General features: G+C 50.1%; 1 protein-coding gene across 1 annotated transcript in view; it reads left to right on the top strand.

Annotated features, from left to right (window-relative positions):
* The window catches only part of LOC106592969 (voltage-dependent L-type calcium channel subunit alpha-1C), a 649,914-nt gene that overhangs the window by 498,985 nt on the left and 138,203 nt on the right, over positions 1-12,726 (top strand). Inside the window, 1 exon segment of the mRNA XM_045700254.1 lies at positions 2,272-2,375. Within this exon segment, the coding sequence (XP_045556210.1) occupies positions 2,272-2,375 (104 nt within the window).

Genomic DNA, 12,726 nt, shown 5'->3' with positions numbered 1-12,726 from the left:
TCTCTCATATCACATTATGCCTCTACCATCCATATCACATTATGTCTCTACCACTATCCATATCACATTATGTCTCTACCACCATATCACACATTGTGTCTCTACCATCCATATCACATTATGTCTCTACTACATCCATATCACATTATGCCTCTACTCCATATCACATTAGCCTCTACTACCATATCACATTATGTCTCTACCATCATATCACATTATGTCTCTACTACCATCCATATCACTTATGTCTCTACTACCATATCACATTATGCCCTCTACTACCATATCACATTATGTCTCTACCACCATATCACATTATGTCTCTACTACCATATCACATTATGTCTCTACCATCCATATCACATTATGTCTCTTCCACCATGACGCAGCCACACACACACACACACACACACACACACACACACACACACACACACACACACACACACACACACACACACACACACACACACACACACACTCAAAAATCTAACCATAACCTGTACTCTTACCCTAACCTTAACCCTAACCTTAAACCTAAATCTAATTCTGAGCCTAACACTAATTCTAACCTTAACCCTAAATCCCCTTGAAATAGCATTTGGTCCCCACAATTATAGTTAAACACATCCACACACACACACACACACACACACACACTCACACTGACACTCACTCACAACACTCTCAGTCCTGCTCTACTTAACTCTACAACGACCAGAGAGGGCTCTGTTCAAGGGTGTTTATGATCAAGAGACATTCGTTCACAGCTGAGATATTATTCAGTAGTATTCTAGAGTTCTGATGATCTCTCGTTGTCTCCAACGTTCTGGTTCTATTTCCTGTCACGGGTACTTGTTCTAGAGTGGGAGCTTGACATTGGAAATGAATTAATTAGCTCCATTGTTTGGGTTTTTGTATCTGAAGTAGCTTTACCCTTCACACGTAGAAATACACACATATGAGTGCTGGCACGTACACACCCAAGTGCACACACTTCTCCAACCTTGCCGTTTTCTGCTACTGTGTAATTGTGCAATTTCTTAGCTTTATTTATTTCCTTCATTCTTTTTTAACCACCCTATTCTTGTCTTCCAACCCCTGTCCTCTCTCTCTATAACCCCTCCTCCCCTTCTTGTCTTCCAATCCCTGTCCTCTCTCTCTATAACCCCTCCTCCCCCTTCTTGTCTTCCAACCCCTGTCCTCTCTCTCTATAACCCCTCCTCCCCCTTCTTGTCTTCCAACCCCTGTCCTCTCTCTCTATAACCCCTCTTCCCCCTTCTTGTCTTCCAATCCCTGTCCTCTCTCTCTATAACCCCTCCTCCCCTTCTTGTCTTCCAACCCCTGTCCTCTCTCTCTATAACCCCTCCTCCCCCTTCTTGTCTTCCAACCCCTGTCCTCTCTCTCTATAACCCCTCCTCCCCCTTCTTGTCTTCCAACCCCTGTCCTCTCTCTCTATAACCCCTCCTCCCCCTTCTTGTCTTCCAATCCCTGTCCTCTCTCTCTATAACCCCTCCTCCCCCTTCTTGTCTTCCAACCCCTGTCCTCTCTCTCTATAACCCCTCCTCCCCCTTCTTGTCTTCCAACCCCTGTCCTCTCTCTCTATAACCCCTCCTCCCCCTTCTTGTCTTCCAACCCCTGTCCTCTCTCTCTATAACCCCTCCTCCTCCTTCTTGTCTTCCAATCCCTGTCCTCTCTCTCTAAACCCCTCCTCCCCCTTCTTGTCTTCCAACCCCTGTCCTCTCTCTCTATAACCCCGCCTCCTCCTTCTTGTATTCCAATCCCTGTCCTCTCTCTCTAAACCCCTCCTCCTCCTTCTTGTCTTCCAATCCCTGTCCTCTCTCTCTAAACCCCTCCTCCCCCTTCTTGTCTTCCAACCCCTGTCCTCTCTCTCTATAACCCCTCCTCCCCCTTCTTGTCTTCCAATCCCTGTCCTCTCTCTCTATAACCCCTCCTCCCCTTCTTGTCTTACAATCCCTGTCCTCTCTCTCTAAACCCCTCCTCCCCCTTCTTGTCTTCCAATCCCTGTCCTCTCTCTCTAAACCCCTCCTCCCCCTTCTTGTCTTCCAATCCCTGTCCTCTCTCTCTAAACCCCTCCTCCCCCTTCTTGTCTTCCAATCCCTGTCCTCTCTCCATCTAAACCCCTCCTCCTCCTTCTTGTCTTCCAATCCCTGTCCTCTCTCTCTATAACCCCTCCTCCCCCTTCTTGTCTTCCAATCCCTGTCCTCTCTCTCTAAACCCCTCCTCCTCTTCCTTCTCTCTATTCTCTAGATGCAAGACGCTATGGGCTATGAACTTCCCTGGGCCTATTTTGTCAGTCTCGTCATCTTTGGATCATTTTTCGTTCTAAATCTGGTTCTGGGGGTGTTGAGCGGGTAAGAGCGCTGAGTGTGTGTTCGTGTGTGTGTGCATGTGCGTGTGTGTGTGTTTGCCCTCCCTTTGACCGCAGACCAGACAACAAGACTCCTGGGACAGAGAAAGAGAGGGATGAAAAGAGTCTATACGAAGGAGGGGAGAGGGAGGAGACAGAAAGGAGGGGAGAGGGGGGGAGACACTCAGAAAGGAGGGGAGAGGGGGGAGACACTCAGAAAGGAGGGGAGAGGGGGGAGACAGAACGGAGGGGAGAGGGGGGAGACACTCAGAAAGGAGGGGAGAGGGAGGAGACACTCAGAAAGGAGGGGAGAGGGGGAGAAACTCAGAAAGGAGGGGAGAGGGGGGAGACGGAACGGAGGGGAGAGGGGGAGACACTCAGAAAGGAGGGGAGAGGGGGAGACACTCAGAAAGGAGGGGAGAGGGAGGAGACACTCAGAAAGGAGGGGAGAGGGGGGAGACACTCAGAAAGGAGGGGAGAGGGGGAGACACTCAGAAAGGAGGGGAGAGGGGGGAGACACTCAGAAAGGAGGGGAGAGGGGGAGACAGAACGGAGGGGAGAGGGGGAGACAGAACGGAGGGGAGAGGGGGAGACACTCAGAACGGAGGGGAGAGGGGGGAGAAACTCAGAAAGGAGGGGAGAGGGGGAGACGGAACGGAGGGGAGAGGGGGAGACACTCAGAAAGGAGGGGAGAGGGGGAGACACTCAGAAAGGAGGGGAGAGGGGGGAGACACTCAGAAAGGAGGGGAGAGGGAGGAGAAACTCAGAAAGGAGGGGAGAGGGGGAGACACTCAGAAAGGAGGGGAGAGGGGGGAGACAGAACGGAGGGGAGAGGGAGGAGACACTCAGAAAGGAGGGGAGAGGGGGAGACACTCAGAAAGGAGGGGAGAGGGGGGAGACACTCAGAAAGGAGGGGAGAGGGGAGGAGACACTCAGAAAGGAGGGGAGAGGGGGAGACACTCAGAAAGGAGGGGAGAGGGGGAGACACTCAGAAAGGAGGGGAGAGGGGGGAGACACTCAGAAAGGAGGGGAGAGGGGGAGACACTCAGAAAGGAGGGGAGAGGGGGGAGACACTCAGAAAGGACGGGAGAGGGGGGAGACACTCAGAAAGGAGGGGAGTGGGGGGAGACACTCAGAAAGGAGGGGAGAGGGGGGAGACAGAACGGAGGGGAGAGGGGGGAGACACTCAGAAAGGAGGGGAGAGGGGGAGACAGAAAGGAGGGGAGAGGGGGAGACACTCAGAAAGGAGGGGAGAGGGGGAGACACTCAGAAAGGAGGGGAGAGGGGGAGACACTCAGAAAGGAGGGGAGAGGGGGAGACAGAACGGAGGGGAGAGGGGGGAGACACTCAGAAAGGAGGGGAGAGGGGGAGACACTCAGAACGGAGGGGAGAGGGGGAGACAGAACGGAGGGGAGAGGGGGAGACACTCAGAAAGGAGGGGAGAGGGGGGAGATAGAACGGAGGGGAGAGGGGGGAGACACTCAGAAAGGAGGGGAGAGGGGGGAGACACTCAGAAAGGAGGGGAGAGGGGGACACACTCAGAAAGGAGGGGAGAGGGGGAGACAGAAAGGAGGGGAGAGGGGGGAGACACTCAGAAAGGAGGGGAGAGGGGGAGACAGAAAGGAGGGGAGAGGGGGAGACACTCAGAAAGGACGGGAGAGGGGGGGAGACACTCAGAAAGGAGGGGAGAGGGGGGAGACACTCAGAAAGGAGGGGAGAGGGGGGGAGACACTCAGAAAGGAGGGGAGAGGGGGGAGACACTCAGAAAGGAGGGGAGAGGGAGGCTCCGAAAGGAGGGGAGAGGGGGGGAGACACTCAGAAAGGAGGGGAGAGGGGGGGAGACACTCAGAAAGGAGGGGAGAGGAAAAACTGGAAAAAATCTGGAAAAACTAATCTGCCGTTCAAACGAAGCCAGCATATGCTTGCTTAATTAACATAGACATTCCAAACCCTACCAAATCAGAATTCAGAATAGAAAAAACTCCGTCCAAAATCCATTCAGTCATTTCAGTGAAAGTCTCCACAAGGCTTCAGTCATTTCAGTGAAAGTCTCCACAAGGCTTCAGTCATTTCAGTGAAAGTCTCCACAAGGCTTCAGTCACCTGTGACTGGTCGACAGAGGGTCTGACATGTTACCTTAGGCTCTAGTCACAGTGGAAAGGTAGGTTGATATGCATCTTTAGAGAAGCCTCAAGGGACAGGTTCAGGAGCGGGTCAATGCAAGGGATTAGGTAGGGAGAGGAAGAGGAGGAGGAGGAAGTGAAGAAAGGAGGAGGAGGAGAGGAGTATTCTGGGAATGTAATGCCCAGTATCAGGTAGAAACGGTGTGTGTGTGTGTGTGTGTGTGTGTGTGTGTGTGTGTGTGTGTGTGTGTAGATAGGTTGACGTGTGCGTTGACATGTGTCGTACCGGCCGTATGGTAAACCCAACCACCTGTCTGTCCGCTTTATGGTAATATGTCCTGAGTGGTTGCCGGGGGTGACGTGATGTCACAACCTCTCAACGCATGCTGGTGTTTCCACAGGAGAGTCGCACAGTGTTCACAGATCACAGAGAGAGAGAGCAGGACCTTTTCTCTCTCTCTCCTTTCTCCCCCTTCTCTCTCTCTCCTCTCTGTCCTCTCTTTCCCCTCTCCTTTCTCTCTCCTTTTCTCTCTCCTTTCTCCTTCTCTCTCTCTCCTCCCCCCATTCATCACTACAGTGGGAGAAGTCAGTACTGTAGATAAACCTTTTCTCTTCTCCTCTGTGTGGTTCAACCCAGGCATCCCCCCGGGCGCTCCTACTCACTTAAAAACCTTTTATCCCCCATTTAAAACCCACTGGCTTTGTTTCTGCAGCATAAAGCTCACTTCTGCAGGTGGTCCCCGTTTTCTGGTTTTACCCAACACTGAGTCATGTTGCCAAGTATAAGACTTACACACACACAGCCGAGAAACGCACTGATAAATGATTTAGACTCAGGTTGATTTAGAGGTACACTCTTAGAAATAAAGGTGCCATCTTGAACCTAAAAGGGTTATTCGTCTGTCCCCATAGGAGAACCCTTTGAAATACCCTTTTGGGTTCAATGTAGAGCCCTTCCACAAAGGGTTCTGACTGAAACCAAAAAGGGTTCTACCTACAACCCAAAAGGGTTCTCCTGACCTACAGTATGGGGACAGCTGAAAAACCCTTTTGGAACCCTTTTTTCTAAGAGTGTAGAAACAATACAAGTCTGATAAAAAAAATATCTGAGGAGTGTTGGAATTGAAATCTTCCTGGTAACTAAGCAGGAACTAAGGTTATTATGGGGTGGTCTGTGAGGTGTAACACATTGGGACTAACTTGGTTCATCTGTGGGCCATAATATTGTGTTAGCCCACTGAGCTTAAGCCCAGTGGTGGAAAAAGTATGCAATTGTCATACTTGAGTAAAAGTAAAGATACCTTAATAGAAAATGACTCAAGTAACAGTGAAAGTCACCCAGTAACATACTACTTGAGTAAAAAGTCTAAAAGTATTTGGTTTTAAATATACTGAATTATCAAAAGCAAGTGTAATTGCTAAAATATACTTAAGTATCAAAAGTAAAAGTATAAAGTATTTAAAATTACTCATATTAAGGAAACCAGACGGCACCATTTTCTTGTTTTTTAATTTACGGATAGCCAGGGGCACATTCCAACACTCAGACATCATTTACAACAAAGCATGTGTGTTTAGTGAGTCCACCAGATCAGAGGCAGCCGATAACCAGGGATGTTCTCTTGATAAGTGTGTGAATTGGACCATTTTCCTGTCCTGCTGAGCATTCAAAATGTAACGAGTACTTTTAGGTGTCAGGGAAAATGTATGGAGTAAAAAGTACATTATTTTCTTTAGGAATGTAGTGAAGTAAAAGTAAAAGTTGCCAAAAATATAAATAGTAAAGTACAGAAACCCCCAAAAACTACTTAAGTAGAACTTGAAAGTATTTTTACTGAAGTACTTTACATCACTGCTTTAGCCTAGGTAGGCAATCAGGTCTTGAGGTCTCAGACAAGGGTTACAACCTTCCCTGTGGCTCAGTTGGTAGAGCATGGTGTTTGCAATGCCAGCATGGTGTGTGCAACGCCAGGGTTGTGGGTTTGATTCCCACGGGGAGCCAGAACAAAAATATATATCTAAAAAAAAAAATGTATGAAATGTATGCATTCACTACTGTAAGTTGCTCTGGATAAGAGCATCTGCTAAATGACTAAAATGTAAATGTTACTCCATTACACACAGGCAGGTCCAGTGGAGTCTTGTTGCTCTGTGTTGAAGGGACATTAACTGTTGTTGCTCTGTGTGTGTTGAAGGGACATTAACTGTTGTTGCTCTGTGTGTGTTGAAGGGACATTAACTGTTGTTGCTCTCTCTGTGTGTGTTGAAGGGACATTAACTATTGTTGAAGGGACATTAACTCTCCCCTGCCTCCTCTCTCCCATCTCTTCCCAGGTCAACGACGCTGTAGGGAGTGGCTGGCCCTGGCTCTATTTTGTCACGCTAATCATCATAGGGTCATTTTTTGTGCTTAACTTGGTGTTGGGGGTGTTGAGCGGGTAAGAACTGGTTCTACTGCAGGTTCTAATGGAGCTTGGCCTCTTCCTCTTCGGCTGACTGACTGACTGGTTCTGCCGTGGCCTTTTCTCCCTGCTTGTCTGACTGGTTCAACCATGGCCTCTTCTGTCTGTCTGTCTGTCTGTCTGTCTGTCTGTCTGACTGACTGACTGACTGACTGACTGGTTATAATATGGCCTGTAATGGTATTATTCTCTGCTTGACTGACTGACCGCTCCTCTGGTCTGCCTGCTTGAAGGACTGACTGATGCTTATTTAACCTGTTCTCTTTGCCTGACTGACTGGTTCTGCTGTGGCCTCTTCTTCCAGCCTGACTTACAGACGGTTATCGTTGTCTTTCTGCCTGACTGGCTAGTTAAAATGTGGCATCTTCTTGATACCTGACTGACTGGTTCTACTGTTGTTCTCCTCTCTGACTGACTGGTTCTGCTGTTGTTCTCCTCTCTGACTGACTGGTTCTACTGTTGTTCTCCTCTCTGACTGACTGGTTCTACTGTTGTTCTCCTCTCTGACTGACTGGTTCTGCTGTTGTTCTCCTCTCTGACTGACTGGTTCTGCTGTTGTTCTCCTCTCTGACTGACTGGTTCTACTGTTGTTCTCCTCTCTGACTGACTGGTTCTACTGTTGTTCTCCTCTCTGACTGACTGGTTCTGCTGTTGTTCTCCTCTCTGACTGACTGGTTCTGCTGTTGTTCTCCTCTCTGACTGACTGGTTCTGCTGTTGTTCTCCTCTCTGACTGACTGGTTCTGCTGTTGTTCTCCTCTCTGACTGACTGGTTCTGCTGTTGTTCTCCTCTCTGACTGACTGGTTCTGCTGTTGTTCTCCTCTCTGACTGACTGGTTCTGCTGTTGTTCTCCTCTCTGACTGACTGGTTCTACTGTTGTTCTCCTCTCTGACTGACTGGTTCTACTGTTGTTCTCCTCTCTGACTGACTGGTTCTACTGTTCTCCTCTCTGACTGACTGGTTCTACTGTTGTTCTCCTCTCTGACTGACTGGTTCTACTGTTGTTCTCCTCTCTGACTGACTGGTTCTACTGTTGTTCTCCTCTCTGACTGACTGGTTCTGCTGTTGTTCTCTCTGACTGACTGGTTCTGCTGTTGTTCTCTCTGACTGACTGGTTCTGCTGTGGCCTCTTCTGTAATTTTACCCATTTTTCTCCCTCAATTTCCTGGTATCCAATTGATAATTACAGTCTTGTCTCATCACTGCAAGTCTCTCACGGACTCGGGAGAGGCGAAGGTCCAGAGCCATGTGTCCTCCGAAACACGACCCGCCAAGCCGCACTGCTTCTCGACACACCGCTCGCTTAACCTGGAAGCCAGCCGCACCAACGTGTCGGAGGAAACACTGTAGAGTTGGCGACGGCAGTCAGTGTGCATGCGCTTGGCCCACCACAAGGAGTTGCTAGAGCCCATTCGGACATGGACATCCCAGCCGGCAGAACCCTCCCTAACCCGGACCACGCTGGGCCAATTGTGCGCCGCCTCATGGGTCTCCCGGTCACGGCTTGCTGTGACACAGTCCGGGATCGAACCCGGGTCTGTAGTGACACCTCTAGCACTGCAATGCAGTGTCTTAGACCGCTGCACCACTCGGGAGTTCTTCCAGCCTGACTTACTGACTAACTGACCTAACTTTGGCCTTTTCTTCCAGCCTGACTTACTGACTGCTCCTATTTCTGACTGACTGACTTGCTGACTGTCTCTCCACCTCCTCTCCTCTACCTCTTCCTGCTGAACCACTCTATTCTGGTCTCCGGCTAGTTGGGATGGATGCTGCTGTTATTGCTGTTAGCTGGGGGAATACAGTAGCCTATTATAGCCCATCTATAATGTATGATGTCTCAAGATGTGTCTACAATATGTATAAAGTTGTTTCTCAAGACAACATTCATGATCTTTATCTCCTATATGTCTGTCTTTGTTTTCATGTGTACATCTACAATGTCTCTGTTATGTTTTGTTTGCATGCTTCATACTCAACATATAGTCCCAAAAACGCCTTGGATTCCTGCTTAGAATGGGAATCCACATCCATCCTAAATGGACATCAGAGGACAGAGGGAGAGGATAGGGAGACATACATGGAGATAGACAGGACATGAAGAAACAGAGAGACTCCTGGGAGTAATTCTACTGAGGGTACTAAGGGTGTATATACTGTAGACAACAGGAGACAGGGCATGGAGAAACAGAGAGACTCCTGGGAGTAATTCTACTGAGGGTACTAAGGGTGTATATACTGTAGACAACAGGAGACAGGACATGGAGAAACAGAGAGACTCCTGGGAGTAATTCTACTGAGGGTACTAAGGGTGTATATACTGTAGACAACAGGAGACAGGGCATGGAGAAACAGAGAGACCCCTGGGAGTAAATCTACTGTGGGGCCCCCTAGTGGCGCAGCGGTCTAAGGCACTGCATCGCAGTGCTAGAGGCATCACATCTGGCCCTGATTGGGAGTCCCATAGGGCGACACACAATTGGCCCAGCGTCTTCCAGGTTTGGCCAGGGTAGGCCGTCATTGTAAATAAGAATTTGTTCTTAACTGACTCGCCTAGTTAAATAAAATACTAAGGGTGCTTATAGACAACAGGAGACAGGACGTGGAGAAACTGAAAGACTTCTGGGACCATTTCCTCTCTATTTGAATCTCCGTCAGTTTGTCTCATCCATCTTCCCAGTTATTGTATCAGGTATCCTGGGGTTGTGTTCCAAATGTCTCCCTATTCCCTATATAGTTCACTAGTTTTGACCCTATCGTGTCCCCTGTCAATGGGCCCTGGTCAAAAGTAGTGCATTATAAAGGGAATAGGTTTCCATTTGGGACGGAGACAGGGCCGTGGGCCAGCAGTGCTAGACATACTCAGCCCTGTAGAGAGAGTCTGTGGTGTGGGACTGTAATTTCAGAACTTCCCAGGTGACCAATACTCCACTCAAACACCACTCACCAACACAGTGATTTCCTCAAATACCAACCAGGGAGGTGGGAAGCTGTGTAGGCCCTAGTGGTAACCATGCATCCCAAATGGAAACCTGCTCCCTTTATAGTGCACTACTTTTGACCAGGGCCCATAGGGAATAGGGTGCTTTTGACCAGGGCCCATAAGGAATACAGTTATATTTGACCAGGGCCTATAGGCAACAGGGTGCTGTTTGACCAGGGCCCATAGGGAACAGGGTGCTGTTTGACCAGGGCCCATAGGGAACAGGGTGCTGTTTGACCAGGGCCCCATAGGGAACAGGGTGCTGTTTGACCAGGGCCCCATAGGGAACAGGGTGCTGTTTGACCAGGGCCCCATAGGGAACAGAGTGCTGTTTGACCAGGGCCCCATAGGGAACAGGGTGCTGTTTGACCAGGGCCCATAGGGAACAGGGTGCTGTTTGACCAGGGCCCCATAGGGAACAGGGTGCTGTTTGACCAGGGCCCCATAGGGAACAGGGTGCTGTTTGACCAGGGCCCCATAGGGAACAGAGTGCTGTTTGACCAGGGCCCCATAGGGAACAGGGTGCTGTTTGACCAGGGCCCCATAGGGAACAGGGTGCTGTTTGACCAGGGCCCCATAGGGAACAGGGTGCTGTTTGACCAGGGCCCCATAGGGAACAGGGTGCTGTTTGACCAGGGCCCATAGGGAACAGGGTGCTGTTTGACCAGGGCCCCATAGGGAACAGGGTGATGTTTGACCAGGGCCCATAGGCAACAGGGTGCTGTTTGACCAGGGCCCATAGGGAACAGGGTGCTGTTTGACCAGGGCCCATAGGGAACAGGGTGCTGTTTGACCAGGGCCCATAGGGAACAGGGTGCTGTTTGACCAGGGCCCATAGGGAACAGGGTGCTGTTTGACCAGGGCCCATAGGGAACAGGGTGATGTTTGACCAGGCCCCATAGGGAACAGGGTGCTGTTTGACCAGGGCCCATAGGCAACAGGGTGCTGTTTGACCAGGGCCCATAGGGAACAGGGTGCTGTTTGACCAGGGCCCATAGGGAACAGGGTGCTGTTTGACCAGGCCCCATAGGGAACAGGGTGCTGTTTGACCAGGGCCCATAGGGAACAGGGTGCTGTTTGACCAGGGCCCATAGGGAACAGGGTGCTGTTTGACCAGGCCCCATAGGGAACAGGGTGCTGTTTGACCAGGGCCCATAGGGAACAGGGTGCTGTTTGACCAGGGCCCATAGGGAACAGGGTGATGTTTGACCAGGGCCCATAGGGAACAGGGTGCTGTTTGACCAGGGCCCATAGGGAACAGAGTGCTGTTTGACCAGGGCCCATAGGGAACAGGGTGCTGTTTGACCAGGGCCCCATAGGGAACAGGGTGCTGTTTGACCAGGGCCCATAGGGAACAGGGTGCTGTTTGACCAGGGCCCATAGGGAACAGGGTGCTGTTTGACCAGGGCCCATAGGGAACAGGGTGCTGTTTGACCAGGGCCCATAGGGAACAGGGTGCTGTTTGACCAGGGCCCATAGGGAACAGGGTGCTGTTTGACCAGGGCCCATAGGGAACAGGGTGATGTTTGACCAGGGCCCCATAGGGAACAGGGTGCTGTTTGACCAGGGCCCATAGGGAACAGGGTGCTGTTTGACCAGGGCCCATAGGGAACAGGGTGCTGTTTGACCAGGGCCCCATAGGGAACAGGGTGCTGTTTGACCAGGGCCCCATAGGGAACAGGGTGCTGTTTGACCAGGGCCCATAGGGAACAGGGTGCTGTTTGACCAGGGCCCATAGGGAACAGGGTGATGTTTGACCAGGGCCCATAGGGAACAGAGTGCTGTTTGACCAGGGCCCATAGGGAACAGGGTGCTGTTTGACCAGGGCCCATAGGGAACAGGGTGCTGTTTGACCAGGGCCCATAGGGAACAGGGTGATGTTTGACCAGGGCCCATAGGGAACAGGGTGCTGTTTGACCAGGGCCCATAGGGAACAGGGTGATGTTTGACCAGGGCCCCATAGGGAACAGGGTGCTGTTTGACCAGGGCCCATAGGGAACAGGGTGCTGTTTGGAACCCACATGTAGATCCACTAGCTGAATTCCAAAGAGTAGAACGGTAGAAGTTAAAAGTATTGTTTGTTATTCAGAGTCTCATCACACTCTTCACCTTTCATTCTATTGCATCACTTGAGAAGGATGCTACAAAGTGAATGACGTAGCGTCCTCCAGATCTGTGTATTTCACCATTCCTTCTTTCTAGTGCATGCAGCTGAGTTCTCTCTCCTGTTGCTTATAGTAATTGTTGAAGTCTCACCACCTAAAATACACTGAGTGTACGAAACATTAAGAACACCTTCCTACTAATGCTTCCCACAGTTGTATATAGACGCGGGAAGAAGTTTGTGGGTGGGGGGGGACTGCGATTTTCTTCGTCGATAGGGGTGAGCGTGAAAAACCCAGCAGCGTTGCAGTTCTTGACACAAACCAGTGAGCCTGGAGCCTACTACTATACCCTGTTCAAAGGCTCTTAAATATTTAGTCTTGCCCATTCACCCTCTGACACATACACCATCCATGTCTCAACTGTCTCAAGGCTTAAAATCCTTCTTTAACCTGTCTCCTCCCCTTCATCTACACTGATTGACATCAATAAGGGATCATAGCTTCTTTCACCTGGATTCACCTGGTCAGTCTACGTCATGGAAAGTAAAAAGGTGTTCCTAATGTTTTGTCCACTCAGTGTATATGCAATACTCATATTTCCATATCTGTGGCTTGTTTCTTGTTCCTTGACAAAAGTATTTATTCTGTATCTACAGTGGGACAAATTGGGCAACTGATTGTGT

The sequence above is a fragment of the Salmo salar genome, chromosome ssa17, assembly GCF_905237065.1.
Source record: "Salmo salar chromosome ssa17, Ssal_v3.1, whole genome shotgun sequence".
Taxonomy (NCBI): Eukaryota; Metazoa; Chordata; class Actinopteri; order Salmoniformes; family Salmonidae; genus Salmo; species Salmo salar.
Note: the sequence above shows the minus strand (reverse complement) of the source record. Positions and strands in the feature narration are given on the sequence as shown.